This window comes from Leptonychotes weddellii, chromosome 11 (assembly GCF_054177405.1).
Source record: "Leptonychotes weddellii isolate Sample4059 chromosome 11, ASM5417740v2, whole genome shotgun sequence".
NCBI lineage: Eukaryota > Metazoa > Chordata > Mammalia > Carnivora > Phocidae > Leptonychotes > Leptonychotes weddellii.
Genome location: NC_138379.1, coordinates 7,022,608 through 7,044,402, shown reverse-complemented (window position 1 = coordinate 7,044,402; position 21,795 = coordinate 7,022,608). Strand labels below are relative to the sequence as shown.

Here is a 21,795-nt window from a genome sequence, read left to right as displayed (position 1 = left end):
GAGATCCTGCATGGAGGGCAGTAACCTTTAAACCTAGTGGAGCATTGCAGGGAGCAGAGTTGTCAGGTACTCATGTTGCAAGGCCCCTCGGGGGAAGCCGAGGAGACTAGGAGGCAATGGGAAGGATGTTCAGGCCAGGGGGCCCCGTGCTGCTGGGCGACAGTGTGCTGCAGACGAGGAATCGAATCTTCCAGCTGAGCAGTTTCCAGTCTCATCCCTATTGTCCAGACAAGGTCACTGAGATTCAGAGAGGAGGAGTAATTTGCTGAGAGACCCCTGGGGCGGGTGGAGAGGAGCGGGGGAACACAGTGTTGGGTTGACCCGGGTTAGGCATAGGGCAGGGCAGGCCTGGGGAGTGGGATAATGGGGGTGTGGGCGGGAAGGTGAGGCCGAGAGGGAGTCTCTGGGGTTCACTATGTAGGATGTGACTGAGAGATGCTGCCAGGCACACCTGGCTTCTAGCCCAGATCCCCTGCCTACTGGCTGTGCGGTTAGGGGTGAGCTCCTTAACCTGTCTGTCTCCTGGGAAACTGGAATACAAATGACCTGCCTTACAGGATCCCATAAGACCGTAAGACGCTGTAGAGAGCTGGGGGCAGCTGTGGGGCGGCCATGCCCGCAGGTGGGCCGGGCAGGTGAGGGGAGGGGGAGGTGCAGGGGAGGGGAGGGTGTGCTCCGAGGACTGAGCCCGTGGAAGAGCCTGAGGACAAAGGGGAATTTTGTGAGATTTCCTGGGCAGGCAGTTCCTGGTGATGACTGGGTGTGGTGCAGGAGGAGTTGGCTAGCCCCGGCGGGGCGGGGGGAGGGGTTGGGGAACCGAGGGCAGGTGGTGTCCCTGTGGGCTGCAAGTGCAGGGGGCGGGGCGCTGAGGGCCGTGGCCAGGGCCTGGAGGGGGCCAGTTCCACGGTCTGGCCCGAGGTTCAAGTCTCTTCATCGGTTCCACTGTTCTTTCTACCCCTTAGCCCTTGGGCTCTCGTGGAGGTGGGCCAACAGGGAGCAGGGGGACTTGTAGGTTTTCAGTGAGAGGCAGTGGCCCCGGGGGCGGCTCAGTGGGCTTGCGAAACCGGGAAGATCAGAGCAGAGGCTGTAGACTCGGTGTCCAGAGTAAGGCTTTGGTAGGCAGCTGGTCCGAGTCGGCCCTTCCTTGTGGTTTCATCCTGCCAGGGCCCCCGCACCTCAGAATGGTTTGGCCTATCTCCCTCTGCGGCCCACTCTGCCCCCTTCCGCAATGGTGCGGCCCAACTGCCACAGGATGCCTGGCCCGGCCTGGCCCCCGCAGCGTCTCTCCCCACCCGCCAGCCCCCACTGTGGTTGGGCCCGACATTCACCAAGTTCCTGTCCTCTGTCGCCCTCCCCCCGTGGCCCAGAGCACTCTTCAGATCTGCCTCCTCCAAGCCCCTCTTTCCCTCACGTGGCCCGCATGGCCTCAGCACGTAGGACACGTCTAGCTGCCACTGGGCGCACGAGGAACCGTGGGCTCAGAGAGGTAAAGACACTTGCCCGGCGAGTGTCTCTGAGTCCTGGACCAGGGGCCTCCCTCACCCGCTGCCAGCCTTACGATCCCAGTCTTCCGTAGTCACTCCGCAAGGCGGCCAGGCTTTGCTCCCTGTCGGGGAGTGGAAGCCCAAAGGGGTAAAGATCTTGGCCCAGGGTGGGGCACCTGGCTCACTCCATCAGTAGAGCACGTGACTCTTGATGTCAGGGTCGTGAGAGCCCACTTAAAAACAAAAACGAAACAAAACAAAAAAGATATTTGCCCAGGGTGACAGAGGAAGGACAGAAAGCTAGGCCTCCAGACGCTCAGGCCTTGGAATGTGGCCCCCCCGCTCCCCCCTCCCCGGGTGAGTCTGGTGGTCTTCCCTCCGGGCCCTGAGCCCGCTGTGCCTGCCCTCAGGAGCTAGAGAAGGCCGTGGTGCGGGGCCGGGAGCTGGGGGCGCGGCTGGAGCACCTGCAGAGTGAGCTGGAACAGGCGGCTCTGGAGCGCCAGGAATTTCTGCGAGAACAAGAGTTTCAGCACCAGAGGTGAGGGTGTCACCCCAGGGGCAGAGAGGGGGCAGCTAGGGCTTGGGGAGGGGTTGATGCCACGGCTTCTCCTGGCAGGTACCAGGGCCTAGAGCAGCGGCTGGAAGCAGAGCTGCAGGCGGCGGCCACCAGCAAGGAGGAGGCCCTGAGGGAGCTCAAGACCAGGGCTCTGCAGCTGGAAGAGGAGCTGGTCCAGGTGAGGCCTGCGGCCCTGGGTGCTGGGAGCCTCGTCCCACCCTGCCCTCCATCCTGCCTGCGGACAGCTGGGGGTGCGTGTGCTCAGTCCCTCCAGCGCCGCGCTGGTCTTGCCCCTTGATTTTGGGCCACTTGCTTGCCTTGTGCCCCATCTGGGGGCCTATTGGAGATCGCCCCATGCTGGGGGTCAGGCGGACTCTGCCCAGGCCTTGTAGTCTTCTGGGGGGCCTTGTTGCCCTCATTCCTCCAATGGACAGACCCCAGCGGCTCTGCTCTGAGGTGCCAGCTGTCTCTCTGGGGCCTCACCACTCCCGAGTGAGCTCAGTTACTGCCCTTGTTCTTGGCTGGCCATTGTTTCTGAGGCTCCCAGCTCAGGGCTCAGCTCCAGGTTGTGGTGGGGCCCAAGACCAGGCAAGGACACAGGCCACCATAACACGGGGTGTCAGGGGACAGCAGGCACCCAGCAGAGCCCCTAACACGTACACGTAGGCTTGGTCGGGGGAAAGTGGTGTTGAAACTGGGGCCGGGAGGAAGAGCAGGGTGAAGAGAGAAGTGGCCCAGGCAGAGGCCAGGCCCTGCCGTAGAACTGAGCGACGTGGAGCAGGGCAGACAGAGAGTGACAGATGGACCTGTGGGAGCCCGGAGCGCGGGGGGTGGGGGACCCCTGTGATGGAGGGATGGGGCAGCGGTGCTGCCCAAGGGGTGAGAGTCCCCTGGGCTAGGTCCCTGCACTGTCCTCCGGCCTCCTCCACGCCCCCATGTGACCTCCCGGGGCCTCTCCTTGCAGCTGCGCCAGGGCCCCGAGGGGCTGGGGTCCGAGGGGCACGCTGAGCTGAAGACCCCGGGGGCCCAGAGTGGGCGGCTCATCGAGGTGGAGCGCAGTGTGAGTGTGACCGTGGCAGGCACGGGGAGGGGGTTGCCCCAGTGACCTGGCCCCTGCTAACCCCCCTCCCTTCCAAATGCAACGCGCAGAATGCAACACTGGTGGCCGAGAAGGTGGCTCTGCAGGGACAGCTGCAGCACCTGGAGGGGCAGCTGGGGAGCCTGCAGGGGCGAGCCCAGGAGCTCCTGCTGCAGAGTCAGCGAGCCCAGGAGTACAGCAGCCGCCTGCAGGTGGGTGGTGGCCTGGGTGCCCCACCCCCTGCCCAATCTCAGGCCCCTTTTCCACTGCTGCCTGCCCTTTTCTCTGCCCTAGCTCCCAGCTGGCTGCCCTACCTGTTCCCTAGTCCCTGACCTCTGAACCACCCCATTCTGCACCCCTCTAACCCCGCTCCTGCTCACTTCTACTTGCTCCTTCCCCTTGAGCCTTCCCCCTTCGCCTCACCTCTGTGCTGTTTTCTGGCTCAGCTCCACCCCTCTCAACAGCCAGCCCTTAGTCCCTTCCTCTTTCCCTGCTCCTACCCCGGCCTCATCTGTCCCACCCCTGCCTTGTGCCTTTTGCCCTCCCCTCCACAGCCTGGCACCAGCGCCCATCTCCATGATACCACTCCCCTCTCCTTGCCCACTCACCCCCGCCTCTGCTTTCTGCTCCCTGTCACCTCCTCTCTAGCACTCGGCCTCCTCCATAGTTCTCTCTGTATTCTCTGCCCTGCCCCTTGCCTTTTGCCCCCTGTCCCTTACCCGCTTTCGGAACTGGGATTGCACCCCCTCCTCTGTCTAGGCTGAGAAGTCTGTCCTGGAGATGCAGGGCCAGGAGCTGCATAAGAAGCTGGGGGTGCTGGAGGAGGAGGTGCGGGTGGCCCGGCAGTCCCAGGAGGAGACCCGGGGGCAGCAGCAGGCTCTGCTGCGGGATCACGAGGCCCTGGCCCAGCTGCAGCGGCGGCAGGAGGCTGAGCTAGAGGGACTGCTGGTCCGGCACCGTGACCTCAAGGCTAACATGCGGGCGCTGGAGCTGGCCCACCGGGAGCTGCAGGGCCGGTGAGCCTCCCCCAGACTCCCGGCTTCTCTGCCCAGCACCCCTGGCCTGCGTGGCTCTGACCGCCCCCGGCCCCCTCCCCAAGGACCACCACTCAACACAGCCACCTCTGCTGCCGTGGTCTCATGTGTGGCTGGGCCCCGGGGTGAGCTCACCCTGAGGCTCGTTCATCATGGGGAGTGGTGGGCACCTCGCCGGGCATTCTGCCCCCTCGCTTTGTTTGGGGGCCGGTGCTTAGGAGAGGGCAGATCCCTAGGTCCAGATAGTCCAGCCGCACACTTGCCCCGGCCCCAGGTCTCTGCAGCCTTCTCAGTCCCTGTGCATCCCAGGCACGAGCAGCTGCAGGCCCAGAGGGCCAGCGTGGAGGCGCAGGAGATGGCCTTGCTGGCGGAGCGAGAACGCCTGATGCAGGACGGGCATCGGCAGCGCGGCCTGGAGGAGGAGCTGCGGAGGCTGCAGAGTGAGCATGACAGGTACCAGCCCTGGCACAGCCCCGCCCCTCTCGGGCCAGGTCTCAGTGTTCCCGTCTGCGAAGTGGGTTGGTGGTGAGTTAGTCACCGTCCCTGTGGGGTCCCGCTTTGCCTCTCTTGCCCAGCGTGGCCTTCTGGCCCCTCTGGGGGGGCCTGGGAGGGGGTTGAGTGCCCTTGGAGAGCGTCTCTTCTGGACTCTGCAGGGCTCAGAAGCTGTTGGCAGAGGTGTCTCGGGAGCGCGGTGAGCTGCAGGGTGAACGTGGGGAGCTGCGGGGCCGGCTGGCGCGGCTGGAGCTGGAGCGGGCCCAGCTGGAGGTGCAGAGCCAGCGACTGCGTGAGTCCAACCAGCAGCTGGACCTGAGTGCCTGCCGGCTGACCACGCAGTGCGAGGTGTGGTGAGGGATGGGTGGTGGCCGGCTGGGGGCTGGAGAGTTGGGGGGGGGTGGAAGGTAGCCACCCTGAGCCCCATTAAATCCCCCACCTGCCCTACCGCCTGCTTGCCGCCCCCCCCCCCCAGCTGTTGACAGAGCTTCGGAGCGCCCAGGAAGAGGAGAACCGGCAGCTGCTGGCCGAGGTGCAGGCGCTGAGCCGGGAGAACCGGGAGCTCCTGGAGCGCAGCCTGGAGAGCAGGGACCACCTGCACCGTGAGCAGCGCGAGTACCTGTGAGCAGGCCATGGGTGGGCCCAGCTCGGCTGCCGGAAGCGGGAGGGGGAGCGGGTCCCGGAGACCCCTTTGGCTGCTCATGGGCAGATGCCCCGGGGGTCCTCGGGAAAGGGCCGGGGCTGACCGCCCGGGGCTCAGGACAGTAGCAGTTTGCCAGCACCGGAGCGCGGTGTGCAAACAGCAGGCAGGCTCGTGGCGGTGGGTCCTGAGCCGCGTTCCTGCCCGGCCTCACGCCCGCCTCCGCCCTCCTCATGCTCGCAGGGACCAGCTCAATGCGTTGCGCCGTGAGAAGCAGAAGCTGGTGGAGAAGATCATGGACCAGTACCGAGTGCTGGAGCCTGGACCCCTGCCCCGGACTAAGTGAGGGGCCCCTCCACCCCCTGGAGCCGGGGATCCTCCCACCCTCTGCCCCTGCCCTGCCCTCTCCAGGCCCCGATGAGGGTTTGCCTGGCCTTTACCATCCCCAGCGTGGCCCTCTTGTCCCTCCTTCCTCCCTGGCCTTACCCCCTCTTGTGCCCTCTTGCCCCCAGGAAGGGCAGCTGGTTGGCAGACAAGGTGAAGAGGCTGATGCGGCCCCGGCGGGAGGGGGGCCTCCATGGGGGGCCACGCCTGGGGGCCGATGGGGCTGGCAGCACCGAGAGCCTGGGGGGCCCCCCAGAGACGGAGCTCTCCGAGGGCAGGGAGGCAGATGGGACAGGTGGGTCTGGGGGCCGGGTGACCAGGATGGTCTCTACCCCATGTCTCCTACCCCCACCCTGGTGCTTGCCAGCGCCTCTCGTCTCTCCCTTCATCTGGTGTGGCTTGCACGTGTACCGCCCCCCCCCCCGCCCCGGCCTTCCCTGCCGCAACCCCACCCTGCGTCCCTGCCACAACCCCTTCAGCCGGCACCCCGTCCTACCCATCCACAGCAGTGTCTAGGACCTCAGAGCGGCAGGGGACTTTATTTATTTTTTTTTTTTTTTAAGATTTTATTTATTTATTTAACAGAGAGATAGCAAGAGCAGGAACACAAGTAGGGGGAGTGGGAGAGGGAGAAGCAGGCTTCCTGCCAAGCAGGGAGCCCGATGCGGGACTCGATCCCAGGACCCTGGGATCATGACCTGAGCCGAAGGCAGACGCTCAACGACTGAGCCACCCAGGCGCCCGCGGCAGGGGACTTTAGTGAGAGGTCAGGACTGTGCAGGGAGCTGTGGGAGTCCAGGAAGCACAGTGGACTCAGGCTGGGTCATGTCAGGGAAGGCTTCCTGGAGGAGGAGAGAGAACTGCAGTGAGCCTGTAGGAGGCGCAGGCGCTGCTGCTGGGTGTGGGGGACAGATGAGGAAGCCGAGGCCCAGGGAGGGGACGTGCCTTGCCCCAGGTCACACAGTCAGCTAGTGTCAGAGCCGGCCCAGGCCAGCCTCCTGTCACCACCCTCCTTCACCCAGACCTTACCCCTGCCTCTGCAGCCTCCTCTCCTTGCTCCTTTGCAGTATCACCCCACCGGCCCCTCCACTCTGCCCAGCCCTTTCCTGCATTGCTCCACACCCTCCCTGCCTATGCCTCTTGCAGGGTCCCCTTCCCCGGCACCCATGCGCCGGGCCCAGAGCTCCCTCTGCCTGCGGGATGAGACCCTGGCAGGGGGGCAGCGGCGGAAACTCAGCTCACGATTCCCTGTGGGGCGAAGCTCTGAGTCATTCAGCCCCGGGGACACCCCCAGGCAGCGATTCCGACAGCGCAGGCCGGGCCCCCTGGGCGCGCCCACCTCCCATGGCAAAGGTGAGAGATGAGGGTCTCTGCTCCCATTTGCTCCCCAGCTCCCTTGGACCCACTAACCCCTTGGCTTTCTCCTGTCCCTTGGGTCTCCCCGCAAGCCCTGCCCGCCTCTGCTGTGGTCCCCATGGCCCATTGGCTGCCTTGTGCACCCCCAGGACCTGGCGTGGGATGGGATGGCTCCATCGAGACCCTGTCCGAACACAAAGCAGATGCTAATGGAGAGGGTGAGTGGGGGTATTTGGCCTGCCTGGGGCCCCTGGTTCATCCATTCATCTACTTGACAATGAGCCTTTACTGAGTGCCAGGGGATGTGCTGGGGATACAGCAGGGAACATTCTGGTACAGGAGGGAGATGGTAAACAACGTGCATAAAAATAATAATTATCTACAACGGCCCTGTCCAGTAGAAATATGATGTGAGCTACATGTGTAATTTAAAACTTTCCAGTAGCCTCATCAGAAAAGTAGAGAGACCGGTAAAATTAATTTAATTTTTTATATTTATTTATTTATTAAAGATTTTATTTATTTATTTGACCGAGAGAGACACAGCAAGACAGGGAACACAAGCAGGGGGAGTGGGAGAGGGAGAAGCAGGCTTCCCGCAGAGCAGGGAGCCCAATGCGGGGCTCGATCCCAGGACCCTGGGATCACGACCTGAGCCGAAGGCAGACGCTTAACGACTGAGCCACCCAGGCGCCCCATTAATTTAATTTTTTAAAAAAGATTTTATTTATTTATTGGAGAGAGAGAAAGACAGAGATAGCAAGAGAGAGCAGGAGCAGGGGGAGAGGGAGAAGCAGGCTCCCCACTGAGCAGGGAGTCCGATGCGGGACTCGATCCCAGGACCCCAGGGATCATGACCTGAGCCGAAGGCAGACGCTTTACTGACTGAGCCACCCAGGTGCCCCTCCCCCCTTTATTTTTTAAGGTCTTATTTATTCAGGTAAAATTAGTTTTAATAACATTTTATTTATCCCATTATACCAGAACTGTTACCATTTCAACCTGTAGTCAGTGTGGAAAATCATTAATGAGATATTTATTTATTTAGTTAATTAATTTAATTTTTATTAATGAGATAGTTTATATTATTTTTTCCTGCTACGTCCTTGAGTCCAGCGGCTGTTTTACACTCCAGCACATGGAAGTTCAGATGGGCCGCATCTTAGGTGCTCAGTTCTGCACTGGGCGGCTCAGCCCCAGAATGTTAGGAGGTGGCGACGCTCTGGAAAGAGAGAGCACAGGGGGGAGATCAGGAGCGCTGGGTGGGACAGGTTGCGAGTTTGACTACAGTGCTCAGGGTAGTCCTCAGAGAGGAGGTGAAGTGGGAGCAAAGACTTGGAGGTGAGAGTTTCCTGTCAACATCCCTGGGGACAAGCATTCCAGGCAGAGGGAACAGCCGAAGCAAAGGCCTGGCAAGTTCAAGGACGGGCAAGGTGGCCAGTGCAGCTTGAGTGAGGAGGGGGGAGCTGAGGGGAGCTGCAAGGGACAGTGGGGGGGGGGGCAGAAGGTGGGGGGCCCTGGGGGCCTCCTCGAATGCTGGGAGCTCCCGAGGGAGTGGCCTGAGCTGAGCCTTCCTCCTCAGGCCTCGAGGTGCAGGAGCCGGAGAAACGCCCTCTTGCCCCTTCCCTCAGCCAGTGACACCATGTGGACGGGGGGCTTGGGAGTGCAGTCCTTTCAGCACCAGAGTACCGGTGGGGGTCTCCGACAGCCCAAGAATTCGGGGATCCAGGCCACCTGGAGCCAGTCCTTGGACAAGGAGGCCTGGGCCCCCAGCTCCTCCAAGGCCTACCCTGGGGCCCTGAGATGGAGCTGGGATAAGCCTGTGGACAGAGGGGACAGCTGGTCCCCAGGAGCAGCTCCTCGCCAGGGCACCGGCTTTGCCTTGCGGCCCTCGCTGCGGAGGCCGGCTCCGGGTGACCCCCCAGCTGAAGGAGACGGGCAGAAGTGGGCAAGAGAGCTCGCTGCCTGGTCTGGGCGGGGAGCCAAGGACCATTCACTGGGGAGGGTGACCTGGGCCCATCTCTGAGCTGTATCTGGTTTGTGAGGGACCTGAGAATAAAGCTGAGGTACGACCACCTGAATTTGTGCTCTGTGTCTAGTGGTGGTATCCAGGAGTCCCAAGGCACCCACCATGTACACAACCGAGGTCTGTGTGGGCTGGGGTCCGTGCCCATTGGCTTCCTCACCCTGCCCAGGGCGGCAAAGGGCTTTCTTCGAGGGACGGGCTAGTCGGGCTCACTTGGATGTCCCAGTGGGGTGGGGAGGTGGGGTTCTGGGTAGCCCAAGTCTGGGCTCCGCCTTTGCTTAGAAGGTGGGGTCTGGGCTCCAGTGGAGCCCCAGATGCTCCGCCCCCTCCCTCTTCCCTCCTTTTACTTCTTCTTGCCTCCTCATCCTCTTTCTCCACCCCTCTAGGGTTGAGCTCCTCCCCAGTGGGTTCTCAGCCCAGTGGGATGTCACCTAGTGTCACGGGCTTTCATGGAGGGATAAAGAGGTGGGAAGGACACTGGTCTCTGACCAGCGCTTCCAGAACGACGCCCAGGAAAGGGGCAATTAGGCTAGGTGGCAGGACGTGAGTCAAGGCACCCAGGGCCGCCCAGGGTAGGGTGGGGCTGCCAGGGCTGAGGTGAGGCAGCCTGAATCTGGGGGTGGCCAGGCCAGCCTCCCCAGGGTGACCGGCAGCAGCCTGACTCATGGGGTTTCCACAGCCCCCCTTGGGGATAACTGACGGCTCTGCTCTCCTCTCAGCCCAAGCTTCAGAGTGTGGTGAGGTGGGAATGGACCCCCGGCCTCCAGCAGGGCTGAGGAGCTGAAAGCCCCTCCCCATAGGCCTCAGCCTGGGGGCTCTGATGGCCACCCTGCTCTGTGGGTGGCTCCTGTCAGTCGTCAGGGAGGCTCTGGAGGACAGGCCAGCCAGGGGCCCTGGGCCGGACCGTGAGAGGAGGCCCCCTGTGAGGTTACTTTGGGCTCTGTGCTGGGCTTGGGGACGACGGGACAGAAGCACATGAGAGGTGCCTGGCACTGGTTGGGCTGCGAAGGGTGGCTGGGGGCTGCCGGGCTTCCACAGGCCCACTCTGAAGAGATTGGTCAGGCAATCAGCCACCCCTCCTGTCACAGAGTTGGGCTTGGCTCCAGTACCCTCTCAGCGCCCCCTGCAGGTGCTCCCTGGGCAGGCGCTGCCCAGAGACAGGGTGGTCAGGGCCCCTGAGCCCCCAGGCCCTCCCCTGCACAGGCAAGTCCACACTTGAGTGAGAGGTGCTGGGCAGAGGCCTCCAGGGCAGCACCTGGAAAAGGAAGGGTAGCCCTGAGGCTTCAGGCTGTCAAGGAAACCTGCACATCCCCTCCCCCTCTTCGTCCTGGTCAAGGAGTGATCAAAACTGAGTGAGTGAATTGAGATCTCTATGAAATCCCTCCCTTTGGCTGGCGGCTAAGAACTGGACAGAGATGCATGGCTGCCCTTCGGCCTGGCACCCTGGAGGGGGCGGCTCCAAAGCGCCTCGGTGCCCCCCCCAGCCCCCTCGGGGCGCGGGCTCCCGTGTCTCCTCCCCGCTGGCTTCAGCGGGCACCCGGGCAGACACCTGGCTCGGGAGTGGCCACCCAGTAGAAGCTCCAGGTTCTCCCCGGACCCCAGATGCGGCTCCCCGGGAGGGTCGCACGGGGTCCCGGAGCGCACAGCCCTGCCGCCGGCCGCGCGCGCCCGAGGGAGCCGGGCCGCCCCCACGCGCCCACCCGCCGCCCGGCGCTGTCACGTTCCAGCCGCCTGACTCAGGCCGCGCGGGGCGGGGAGCGGGAGGCGGCGCCGGCGCCCGCCTCGGCCCCCGGAGGCGGCACCAGGAAGCGCCCGCCCCGGCCGGAGCCGCCATGTAACCGGCGCCGCCCGGGAGCAGAGCCGCGCGGGCCCCCGGCGACCCGCGCGCCATGGGGGACGAGGACGAGGACGAGGGCTGCGCCGTGGAGCTGCGGATCACCGAAGGTGGGGCGGGGGGCGGCCAGGGGGCGCGGGGCCGCGTGAGGGCCGCCGGGGCTGGGCCGGGAGGGGGGCATGCACTGGCCGGGCTCATTCGCCTCCTGTGCCCACAGCCAACCTGACCGGGCACGAGGAGAAGGTGAGCGTCGAGAACTTCGAGCTGCTCAAGGTGCTGGGCACGGGAGGTGAGGACCCCCACCCCCGGGGCAGGTGTCCCGAGCCTGGTGCGCTGGGCCTCTGGGCGGCGCACCCTCCTGGGCCTGGGCCAGGCCTCCGGCGATGCCCCCCACCCTTTCCCAGCACGGCCCGCCTTGCCTGCCCCGCCCTGCCCTGCCAGGGTTTGCATGCCCACTCCCAGGGACATGCCTACTCCTAGCACCGCTCCACATTCTGTTGCTCCTCCCTGCAAGGTCCTCCGGGATTTGCCAACACCCTCCAGGGCTTGCAGCCCTCCCGAGGGATTTGCACACCTCCATATGCGAGCCTGGTCTCCTGCTTTGCTCACTCCCAGCTTTGCAAGTTCCCCGGCCTGGGTTTGCACATCCCTCCCCCGTCCACTTTGCATCCCCCTGCATCTGTCTGATCTGCCCCAGCTCTGCCCATGTTCTGCCCCCACCCTGCATGGCAAGCCTCCAGGAGTTGCACGTCTTCCAGCCTGGTTTGCACATCTCCTCCCCGCTTTTGTGGGCCCTCCGGGGCTGTGTACACCTTTTCCTGAGAAGGCTGTGTCAGCCTTTTGCACCCTTGCCTCTCACTCCAGCTCCTTCCCCCAGTGTGCACACCCTCTGGGTTGGCATCGCCCCCGCCCCCGCCCCCACCAGTCCGCACCACCCTTCCGCTCACGGTCTACCCCTCCGCTCGCTCACTGCTCCCACAGCCTACGGGAAGGTGTTCCTGGTGCGGAAAGCAGTCGGGCACGATGCAGGGAAGCTGTATGCTATGAAGGTGCTGCGTAAGGCAGCCCTGGTGCAGCGCGCCAAGACGCAGGAACACACACGCACCGAGCGCTCCGTGCTGGAGCTGGTGCGCCAGGCACCCTTCCTGGTTACGCTGCACTACGCCTTCCAGACGGACGCCAAGCTGCACCTCATCCTGGGTAAGGGCGGGCACCTACCGACCTTGGGGGCCACGGAGGCAGGTGGGGCCGCTCGGTCGGCTTTGCGTCCCAACCCCCATTCCACCCCCCAGACTATGTGAGTGGAGGCGAGATGTTCACCCACCTCTACCAGCGCCAGCACTTCAAAGAGGCCGAGGTGCGCGTGTATGGGGGCGAGATCGTGCTGGCCCTGGAGCACCTGCACAAGGTGGGTGAGGACCCGGCCTCCGGGCTCTTGCCACGGGCACTGAGGGGCCTCCAAACATGGCAGCCTTGAAGCGCTCTCTCCTGGGTGGTCTTGGTGGGGGCCGGGCCTGGACGCATCTGGAAGGAAGGCCTTAGCGCTGCCTGGGGAGGGGTCTCCCCCCCCCCAGCCCCCCTGTGGCACCCCCTCAGAGGGGCTTTCCTCCGACAGGGAACTCGGGACTGCCTCCCGGGGCCACGCTCGCAGAACTTCCTCAAATGGAGACCTCATGCCTTGGCTCCCAAGGCCTTCTTGCAATGGGACTCTTCACACAGGCTCTCCTTCCCTCTGGGGCCTTGGGGCCTGTTCCCATGGTGTCCTCCTTCCTTGCTTTTACATCGGAAATGGCTTTTGCCATCTGATGGCCCGGTGCCTGGGCCCACTGCTGCACCGGAGACCCCTTCTCTAGGGGGCTCCCCTTATCCTGAGCTGGGTCTTGGTGCCTGGGCACGAGCCGTAGGAGGTGGGGATGTCGGGGAGGAAGGCTCAGCACTGCTCTCGCTCCCACCAGCTGGGTATCATCTACCGAGATCTGAAGCTGGAGAATGTGCTGCTTGACTCCGAGGGCCACATCGTCCTCACAGACTTCGGGCTTAGCAAGGAGTTCCTGACGGAGGAGGTGAGCGAGGGGCACTCTCCCTGCCTCCTGCACCCCCATGCAAGCCTCCGCCTTCCTGTCTCCTGCTCCGTGCCTGGCTCTGTGTTTTGGCCGCGCAGAGGTAAACAGGTCCAGGCCCTGCCTTCAGGAGGCGCTGCCCCCCTGTTCCAACCCTCACAAGTCCAGCGAGTCCTACTCTGAGCCTTGGGGACTGCTGGGTGTCCAAATGGGTCCTCTTGCCCTCCCAGAAAGAACGAACCTTCTCCTTCTGTGGCACTATCGAGTACATGGCCCCCGAAATTATCCGCAGCAAGTCGGGGCATGGCAAGGTGGGTTCGCGGGGGAGTGGGTGGGGAGTGGCGGTGGGGTGAGGTAGGGGTGGCCACAGGCCCTCACCCTGGCTCTGCCCCGGCAGGCGGTGGACTGGTGGAGCCTGGGCATCCTGCTCTTCGAACTGCTGACTGGGGCCTCGCCCTTCACACTGGAGGGCGAGAGGAACACGCAGGCAGAGGTGTCCCGGTGAGCGGGGCTGGACAAGAAGGGGGGGCAGGGAGGGGCCTGGGCAGGGTTGGGGAGGGGGCTCGCTGCCCCTGACGCCCCCCCAATCCTCCCAGACGGATCCTGAAGTGCTCCCCTCCCTTCCCCCCCCGGATCGGGCCTGTGGCACAGGACCTGCTGCGGCGGCTGCTTTGCAAGGACCCCAAGAAGCGGCTGGGCGCGGGGCCCCAGGGGGCGCAGGAAGTCAGGAACCACCCCTTCTTCCAGGTGAGGTTCCTGACTCCCCGCCACAGCTCTCCGCACGCTACCCAGACCGGGCCGCTGCTCTGGGTTGGGGGACCCTGGAGGGATGATCTGAGACCAGCTGATTTCACCTGACTTAGAAAAACCGCCAGATAAAGCGGGTTTGTCTTCTCCATCTCTGGTGCAACTTGGAAGGAGTGTTCCTGGGGGAAAGAATTGTAGGTTCACTGACTGTCAGGGCTGGCAGGGACTTGAGAATGCCTTCGTTGGTCCTTTCACTGGACAGGTTCAGAGAAGGGAGGCGACCTGCTCCGGATGGCACAGGAAATGGTGTAGAGCTGGGGATCGATTGCAGGTCTCCTGTTGGCTCACATCAGTACTAAAAGTCACACTTAGGGCTCTCCGCACCCACCCAGGCATTTTGTTCTTTGTTCCAGCATTCTCTGTGTGCCTGTCATTCAGATGGGCAGTTGGTCGGTCGCTTGGGTTTTGTTCAGTTGTTAAGAGCACGCACAGATTAGAGTGCGGTGCAGGGTGAATTCTGTTTCCTTGTGAGAGCTCGCTGGCTCGGGCGCTGTGCGTGGCCAGTGTCGTTGCCTCGCGGGACCCCGTACCAGTGAACGCCTGCTGTGTGTTGGCTCTTTGCTCGCATCATTTCATGTAACCTGCAGAAGCATTCTGATGGGGAAACTGAAGTTCAGAGAGGTTAAGTCATTTGCCCAAGGTCACACAGCCAGGACGTGATGGGGCTCAGATCCAAGCCCAGGTCTGGATGATTTGAAGCCTGTGCACTTCACTGCTGTGTTCTGTTTACTTGTGGGCATCAGATTAGCCACTTGTCTGACATCGTCACGGAAGTGCCCATTTATGGGCACTTGTTGTGGGCCAGGCACTCAGTTACTCTTGCTATGAGTGCTATCTCCAATCTTCCTACCACGGTCCCTTGGAGATGCTTTCTGAGACAGGAATCTAAGTCTTTGTGGTGAAGTTGTCCCTTGGTGGGGGAAGGGGCTGGGCAGTGTCCCTTTCCTTAAGCGGATTCCTCAAACCCACCCTGCGTGCATGCCAGGCCCTGGGTTCTGGGAGTCGGTTGACCGGCAGTCATACTGGAGAGTCCCTAAGGTCTTCGAGGGCTGATGCTCAGAAGGGGTGTTCCCTGCAATCCCCCTGCTCTCAAGACAGCCCCTTTGGTGATAGCAATGCTGAGGTCCTGGTACCAGACCCGGGGCCTTTGAGACCAAGTCAGGCATCTTGGCTGCAAGTGACAAAAAGTCCTACTCAAAATGGTGATGTCCCTGGAATAGAGAGATTGGCTGCTAAGAAGAGAGAGCGGAGTGAACAGTGGTCTAAACAAGATAGAGGGTTATTTTTTTTTTATTTCTGTTCTCATATAAAAGGTTGGCGGGCCAGGGCTGCTGTGGTGTTTTCATGAATACAAGCTCCTTTCTTCGTTTTTTTTTTAACTCTCCTCCATTCTTAGCATGTGGCCTCCAGCCCCAGGGTTGCCTCGTGGTCCAAAATGGCTGCTGGAGCACTTGCCATTTAGGCTGTCATCTAGGCAGAAATCAGGAGGAGAAAGGAGGGGAAGGGCAAAATGGACACATGCCAACTGTTCACCCTCCTCTTGAGGTTCTTTCTCTGGATTCTCACAATTTTTTTTTTTTTTTTTTTAAGATTTTATTTATTTATTTGAGACAGAGAGAATGAGATACAGAGAGCATGAGAGGGAGGAGGGTCAGAGGGAGAAGCAAACTCCCTGCCGAGCAGGGAGCCTGATGCGGGACTCGATCCCGGGACTCCAGGATCATGACCTGAGCCGAAGGCAGTCGCCCAACCAACTGAGCCACCCAGGCGCCCCTCTCACAATTTTTACTTACAGGTTATGGGTCACCCCTAAGTGCAAGGAAGTTTGTTAAATACTGGCTTTTAATTGTGTACATTGATTGCTTCCTGTGATAACACTGGGGCTATGGTACGAAGGAAGACTGGGAATATGGAAGTTGGGCAGGCAACAAACAGGCTCTGCCATCCTAACTTAAACTTAAAAAGGCATGTTTTAGTTCCCGTATGTGAAAAGTCCGAGGAAGAGTGGTCTGACCTCAGGCAAGGCTGCATCCAGGTGTTGGATTTATGTTTTTAAGAATTTCTTTCTTTTTCTCTTGGGTGTTCTCCATGGGGACTTCATCATTAGACCCCGAGGGGGTCCCCAGCAGTTCCAGGCCCATGTCCTTCCAGATTTAAGTCCAGTTGGAGAAAGAGATTTGTTTTGCATGCCAATGCTAACAAAAGTCCCAGAATTGACTGAGTGTGGTGGAGAGATGATTCTCTAAGGGAAATAGGGATTCTCTTATCAAAGGGAGAAAAACAGAAGCCAGGGAGGCAGAGAGAACAGCTTTCCAGCCAAATGCCAGAGAGACCCTTGCCTCACTGAGGAGGAGCTGCCCAGTCAGGGTGACCTGAGGGGACAGGGGTTTTCACTTCCTGCCCTTCACCCCCAATCTCTCATTCCGTTTCTCCAGGGTCTGGATTGGGCTGCTCTGGCTGCCAGGAAAATTCCAGCCCCATTCCGACCCCAGATCCGCTCAGAGCTGGATGTGGGCAACTTTGCAGAAGAATTTACTCGGCTGGAGCCTGTCTACTCACCCCCTGGCAGCCCCCCGCCTGGGGACCCTCGCATCTTCCAGGTGAGTGAGAGCTCACTGAACTGCAGGTGCCATGGAGACAGGATGATGCTGCTGCCACCCTGGACCGGGGCTGACTCATGGCCCTGCATAGGCCCTGTGTTCTGATCAGGACTCAGCATCCCCCCCAGACCCCGTCCACTGGTGGGGTACCTGGAGTTGTCAGTCACACAGACTGCCACGGCAGGGCTCGTCTTTGAATTACATGGTTTATCTTTAAACTTCCTGATAACTTCCCTTCTACTCCATATATCTTTACTGTAATGTAAAGATACTGTTTTAACTATCCAGTTGCTTAAGTGGATAACTAGAAAGAGATACCATGTTTACACTGTGGCTTTGCGTGTCCCTTGGCAAATCATATCACCTGTGTGGAAGCACAGGCCCCCTCCACTCAGTTTTAGAAGCTTAGGCCTGTTGGGCAAGGTCAAACTGCTCGGCATTCAGGGCCCTGCGTGATGCGGTCCTTGCTCAGTGCCCTAGCCTCAGTGCTCACTGTTGTCCCACTTGGTACTCTACCACCTACGAACAGCTCAGAGGTTCCAGAGCACACATCTGTGCCTTTGCACATGCAATTCCCTCCACCTGGAGGACCTTCCCCATAGCTGCCCACCTGGCACTCCCACTCACCTTTCAAGTGAACCTCCTTGTGTGATGCTGCTCCTGTGTGAATTCCTCCCCGCCGCTCTGGTCCTGGGTTGCCCTCTCCTTGTGCATTGGTCCTCTGGAGGTGGCACCGTGTCAGGTTGTATCCTAACTGCCTTACTGGGACTGCCTCCCCTAGTCTGGAAGCTCCCAGAAGGCAGGGACTACGTTTAATTGCCCAGTGTGGGGGCCTGTAGGACATGGTCCATAAATATGAAATAAGAACAGACCAATAGCAAGTGTAGATGGGTCAGCCCCCCTGTGAGGCTCTCCCAAGTGATGGCTGTGTTGGAACAGCCCTCCACCGATTTATTAATTTATTTTAGAGAGCGAGAGAGTGGGTGGGGGGAGGGCAGAGGCAGAGGGAGGGAGTCTAAAGCAGACTCCATGCTGACCGTGGAGCCTGATGCAGGGCTCGATCCTACCACCCCGAGATCATGACCTGAGCTGAAACCAAGAGTCCGATGCTTTACTGACTGCACCACCCAGGCGCCCCCATTATCTCACAGTTCTGAGAAAGTTCTTTCTTGTGAATCAGTGGTTACTTTCATTCATTCATTTATTTTTTTTATTTTAATTTTTATTTAACTATTTTATTATTTTTTTAAAAAGACTTATTTTAGAGAGAGAGAGTGCACAAGCCTGGGCTGGGGGTGGGCGGGAGAGGGAGAGGGAGAGAGAATCTCCAGCAGACTCCCCACTGAGCCTGGAGCCTGATGTAGGGCTTGGATCCCACCACCCCGAGATCATGACCTGAGCTGAAACCAAAAATTGGACTCCCAACTGACTGAGCTACCCAGGCGCCCCTCATTCATTCATTTAATGATTCAAGAATATGTATTGAGTGACTACAATGTGCCCGGCACGGATCTGGGCCCCGGGGACAGATCGATGAACCTAACAGACAAGTGTGGAGTCTGCGTTCTTGTGCACAGTGGGGCTGTGTTTTTAGGAGAAAACAATTCGTCGTTAAACTTACCCTTAAGAATCCCTTGAATTGCCTCTTTGTATTTCCTCAGTAGCCCCCCCTTGCAGAGGAGGCCAATGTTTGGTTTGAGATGAAGGCATAAAGACTTTTTGTATTCAGTGGGTGGATTTGAATTCTCATAAGCTAAGTGTGTGTGATGCCAGGCCACGGCCCTTTCATGCCTTGGGTCCATCGTTTTCTGGGTCACTGCACTGTGCTAAATGATGCCCTTGGCACTCAGGGTGGGGGGTTTACTGTGGTGAGAACGGTGGAGTCGCAGACTGGTGGGGGGACATGAACCCAAGTGATCATAGAACAAGGTGGAATGAAATGTCCACCCACCTGTGTGCACCAGCATACCAAAGCAACGTCCTCCCCCACCCACTCTGGTCCAGGGTCTTCCTCTGAGCCCTGCCCCTCACTGGGCCTGGGCCTTCCAGGGACTCACTCCATATGCACCTGCAGGGACTCCATATGCACCTGTAGCCCCCTCCACCCCCCTCCACCCCGCAGGGATACTCCTTCGTGGCGCCCTCCATCCTGTTTGACCATAACAACGCGGTGATGATGACGGATGTGCTGGAAGCATCTGGCGCTGGAGACCGGCCTGGCCGGGCAGCGGTGGCCAGGAGCGCCATGATGCAGGTGGGTGGGGCCCGGGTGGGGAGTTGATTCTGGGGTGTCTGGGCTCGCGGATTCCAGACCTGGCTTCAGCAGGCGCCCATGGTGTGACCGCGGTGAGGTTTGGAGGGGCTTCCTGGTAGGATCTCTGACGCACCCCCTTCGCCGCCAGGACTCGCCCTTCTTCCAGCAGTACGAGCTGGACCTGCGGGAGCCCGCGCTCGGCCAGGGCAGCTTCTCCGTGTGTCGCCGCTGTCGCCAGCGCCAGAGTGGCCAGGAGTTCGCGGTCAAGATCCTCAGCCGCAGGTGGGCGGGCCCGGGCTGGGCGGGGCCGGGCGAAGACGGCTCCGGGAGGCGGGGCCGGAGGTCGGCCCAACTGACCGCGCCTGCCTTGCCCGCAGGCTGGAGGAGAACACGCAGCGAGAAGTGGCCGCCCTACGGCTTTGCCAGTCGCACCCAAACGTGGTGAAGTTGCATGACGTGCATCACGACCAGGTGACCCTTTCTTGGGCTGGGGCACAACGCAGGGACTCAGGAGGCTGCTCTTGGAGGGCTGCGGGCCGGTGAGGGGGGTTGGGGGTGGGGGATGGGGGTGTGGTGGGCGGGGAGGCAGGCAGGAGGAGGGGCCTGAGGACTGGGTGGGTGGGGGCGCTGAGGGATGTGGCAGGCCAGAGAGGTGGGATTTGAGTGGAGTAGGGCAGGAGGATCGGAAGGCGGAGCTGGAGGATGGCCAAGGGAACAGAATTTGAGGAAGACGTGGAGGGGGCTAGGATTTAAGGTGGCAAAGGGGCGGAGGCCCAGAAGGACGTGGGGCCTAAGGGTGGTTTTCGGGTGGTCTTGAGTTCCGGGCTCGAATAGAGGCGGGGACTGAGGCTAGGGGCGGGGCCTGGTCAGTGGGTGGGGCCCGGTGTGGATTGGACCGGGGTCGGTAGGTAGGTCGGACCTTGACCCAGGTGGTGACCTAGGCCTGCCGCTCCGCCCCGCAGCTGCACACGTACCTGGTTCTGGAGCTGCTGCGGGGCGGGGAGCTGCTGGAGCACATCCGCAAGAAGCGGCACTTCAGCGAGTCCGAAGCGAGCCAGATCCTGCGCAGCCTCGTGTCGGCAGTGAGCTTCATGCACGAGGAGGCGGGCGTGGTGCATCGGGACCTCAAGCCCGAGGTGGGCGTGGGGCTTGGGCAGCCGGGGAGGGCTGAGGCGCGGAGGGCTAGTCTCTGACGGCCGCCCCGCCGTCCTCACAGAACATTCTGTACGCCGATGACACGCCCGGAGCCCCCGTGAAGATCATCGACTTTGGGTTCGCGCGGCTGCGCCCGCAGAGCCCCGCGGGGCCCATGCAGACGCCCTGCTTCACGCTGCAGTATGCAGCTCCCGAGCTGTTGGCGCAGCAGGGCTACGACGAGTCCTGCGACCTCTGGAGCCTCGGTGTCATTCTGGTATGAGACGCGGTCCCCGGGACGGTTCGGAGTGCCTCCAGCCTGGGGCCAGAGGGTTTCCTGATGCGGGCCAGCAGGGACAACCCCCGAGGCAGAGGACAGGGGTCATCTTGGTGGGGGTGGCAGGGTTTGCTCTGAGGCTGGGTTTAGGGGTCGTCCTAATACAGAGGCAGGGTTGCTTAGGTGCTGGGGTCAGAGCCCCCGAGTATTAGGGTTTGGAGGTCAACATCATGATGCATGGGCCTCAGGAGTTACCCTCGTGGAGAGGGTGAATGGTTCTGTGGGTGGGCTAAGTCAGCCTCCTGGCCTGTCTTGGCCCTGCAGTCTGGACCGTTCTCACTTTCCCCCCCGCCTCCCCAGTACATGATGCTGTCGGGGCAGGTCCCCTTCCAGGGGGCCTCAGGCCAGGGTGGGCAGAGCCAGGCGGCAGAGATCATGTGCAAGATCCGCGAGGGGCGCTTCTCTCTTGACGGGGAGGCCTGGCAGGGCGTGTCTGAGGAAGCCAAGGAGCTGGTCCGAGGTGCGGAGTGGGGGGGTGGGAGGGGGTGGGAGGTGTCACCGAGGGGGGCGGCCATGGGGTCAAGGTGGGGCAGGGGTCGTCAGTGGGTTAGGTGTTTGGTCTGGGGGACTGGTCAGGGAGGAGAGTGGGGCTGTTGGGATCTCTCTCGGGCGCAGCCTCCACGCTCGGCCCCTCCTCAACCCTTCCCTGCCCTGGCTCCAGGGCTCCTGACGGTGGACCCCGCCAAGCGGCTGAAGCTCGAGGGGCTGCGGGGCAGCTCATGGCTGCAGGACGGCAGCGCCCGCTCCTCGCCCCCACTCCGGACACCCGACGTGCTGGAGTCCTCGGGGCCAGCTGTGCGCTCCGGGCTCAACGCCACTTTCATGGTGAGGGGCGGGGCCCATGGGAGGCGGGGCTGGAGAGGCGGGGCCTCCAGGAGGCGACGCCCTCCGAGCCCATAAAGGTGAGGTGACTGAGTCCTGGCCTCTGGTCGGTGGCCACCCTGACCTTTGGGGAGTCTGGAGGCCAACGACCTGTTGGCCTTGACCTAGTGGGATGGGAGGGAGGATCCGGGATGGGGTTAAAGCTAGGATCTGGAAGTCGAGGCCCGGCGGGTGGTGGTGGGGCCCTCACCTCCTACTCTCGTGCAGGCCTTCAACCGGGGCAAGCGCGAGGGCTTCTTCCTGAAGAGCGTGGAGAACGCGCCGCTGGCCAAGCGGCGGAAACAGAAGCTGCGGAGCGCCGCCACCTCCCGCCGCGTCTCCCCCGCGCCCGCCGCCCCGGGCAGGGCCCCCGCCGCCAAGGGAGCCCCCAGACGAGCCAACGGCCCCATGCCGCCCTCCTAGCCCCTGCCACAGCGACCCCTCCTTCCCCCATAGGGGCTGTGACCTGGGAGCCTCCGTATCGGCCCCGCCCCATCCCCAGGGATTGCCCTTCCCTCCCCTTCCCCCCCACCCCACTCCCAGACAGAGCAGAAGTATTTTTATAAGCAGAGAATTTTTTATGTCTTACCAGATAGAGTTAGAGATGCAGGGAGGGAGGGGCCTCTGCCAAGACCGTGCCTCATCTGGCAGAAGGCACTTCTCCCCCAGGGGGCTGCTCCACCCGAAGGGCTCCTCCCCCGTTTCTCCATTCTCCGCACTGAGTTGCCACGGGGAGAAACTGGGACCTCTCCCCTGCCCTCCCCTGAGGCCCTGCTCTTGGGAGGGAGCGCCCCTCTAGCTGTCACTTTATGGACTGTCTGTGCAATTACGTCCACCAAAGACCTGTGCTGGGGGGGG

General features: G+C 61.7%; 4 protein-coding genes across 15 annotated transcripts in view; 2 read left to right on the top strand and 2 right to left on the bottom strand.

Moving 5' to 3' along the window:
- The window catches only part of CCDC88B (coiled-coil and HOOK domain protein 88B), a 15,766-nt gene extending 6,837 nt beyond the window's left edge, over window positions 1–8,929 (top strand). For 2 of the 3 annotated variants that reach the window (XM_081797873.1, XM_006745325.3), the window contains exons 15-27: window positions 1,895–2,022; window positions 2,101–2,218; window positions 3,005–3,100; window positions 3,190–3,330; window positions 3,878–4,134; window positions 4,462–4,605; window positions 4,806–4,992; window positions 5,120–5,265; window positions 5,528–5,626; window positions 5,797–5,963; window positions 6,815–7,021; window positions 7,174–7,242; window positions 8,607–8,929. In XM_081797873.1, coding sequence (XP_081653999.1) covers window positions 1,895–2,022; window positions 2,101–2,218; window positions 3,005–3,100; window positions 3,190–3,330; window positions 3,878–4,134; window positions 4,462–4,605; window positions 4,806–4,992; window positions 5,120–5,265; window positions 5,528–5,626; window positions 5,797–5,963; window positions 6,815–7,021; window positions 7,174–7,242; window positions 8,607–8,662 — 1,815 coding nt within the window. In that variant the 3' untranslated portion in view covers window positions 8,663–8,929. Of the gene's footprint in view, window positions 1–1,894; window positions 2,023–2,100; window positions 2,219–3,004; window positions 3,101–3,189; window positions 3,331–3,877; window positions 4,135–4,461; window positions 4,606–4,805; window positions 4,993–5,119; window positions 5,266–5,527; window positions 5,627–5,796; window positions 5,964–6,814; window positions 7,022–7,173; window positions 7,243–8,606 lie in introns of those variants that run through there. The other variant, XR_014138503.1, reaches the window with a different exon arrangement.
- The window catches only part of BAD (BCL2 associated agonist of cell death), a 79,812-nt gene extending 60,072 nt beyond the window's left edge, over window positions 1–19,740 (bottom strand). Inside the window, exon 1 of the mRNA XM_081797906.1 lies at window positions 19,730–19,740. The gene's annotated coding sequence lies outside the window, so the exon portion shown is untranslated. The remainder of the gene's footprint in view (window positions 1–19,729) is intronic.
- The window catches only part of RASGRP2 (RAS guanyl releasing protein 2), a 361,639-nt gene that overhangs the window by 60,512 nt on the left and 279,332 nt on the right, over window positions 1–21,795 (bottom strand). The gene's annotated exons all lie outside the window — the stretch shown is intronic.
- On the top strand, window positions 10,839–21,789 carry RPS6KA4 (ribosomal protein S6 kinase A4). 3 transcript variants are annotated; one of them, XM_081797878.1, is made up of 17 exons: window positions 10,839–10,994; window positions 11,102–11,173; window positions 11,866–12,084; window positions 12,177–12,292; window positions 12,840–12,947; window positions 13,175–13,255; window positions 13,342–13,445; window positions 13,541–13,691; window positions 16,187–16,351; window positions 18,474–18,605; window positions 18,754–18,887; window positions 18,983–19,076; window positions 19,568–19,741; window positions 19,822–20,016; window positions 20,377–20,536; window positions 20,738–20,901; window positions 21,166–21,789. In XM_081797878.1, the coding sequence occupies exons 1-17, from the start codon at window positions 10,940–10,942 to the stop codon at window positions 21,358–21,360; spliced, it is 2,319 nt and encodes a 772-aa protein (XP_081654004.1). In that variant the 5' UTR covers window positions 10,839–10,939; the 3' UTR covers window positions 21,361–21,789. The 3 variants fall into 3 exon arrangements, with proteins under 3 accessions (XP_081654004.1, XP_081654005.1, XP_081654006.1); XM_081797879.1 differs by having other exon boundaries at window positions 10,867–10,994; window positions 11,102–11,127; XM_081797880.1 differs by lacking the exons at window positions 10,839–10,994; window positions 11,102–11,173; window positions 12,177–12,292 and having other exon boundaries at window positions 11,932–12,084.

Excerpts from the sequence above, each read along its gene's own strand:
- RPS6KA4 (XM_081797878.1), top strand. The coding sequence starts at position 10,940 with ATGGGGGACGAGGACGAGGACGAGGGCTGCGCCGTGGAGCTGCGGATC. Across the intron at positions 12,293-12,839 it reads CCCTGGAGCACCTGCACAAG|CTGGGTATCATCTACCGAGA; the intron begins GTGGGTGAGGAC and ends CGCTCCCACCAG. Across the intron at positions 19,077-19,567 it reads ATGACGTGCATCACGACCAG|CTGCACACGTACCTGGTTCT; the intron begins GTGACCCTTTCT and ends TCCGCCCCGCAG.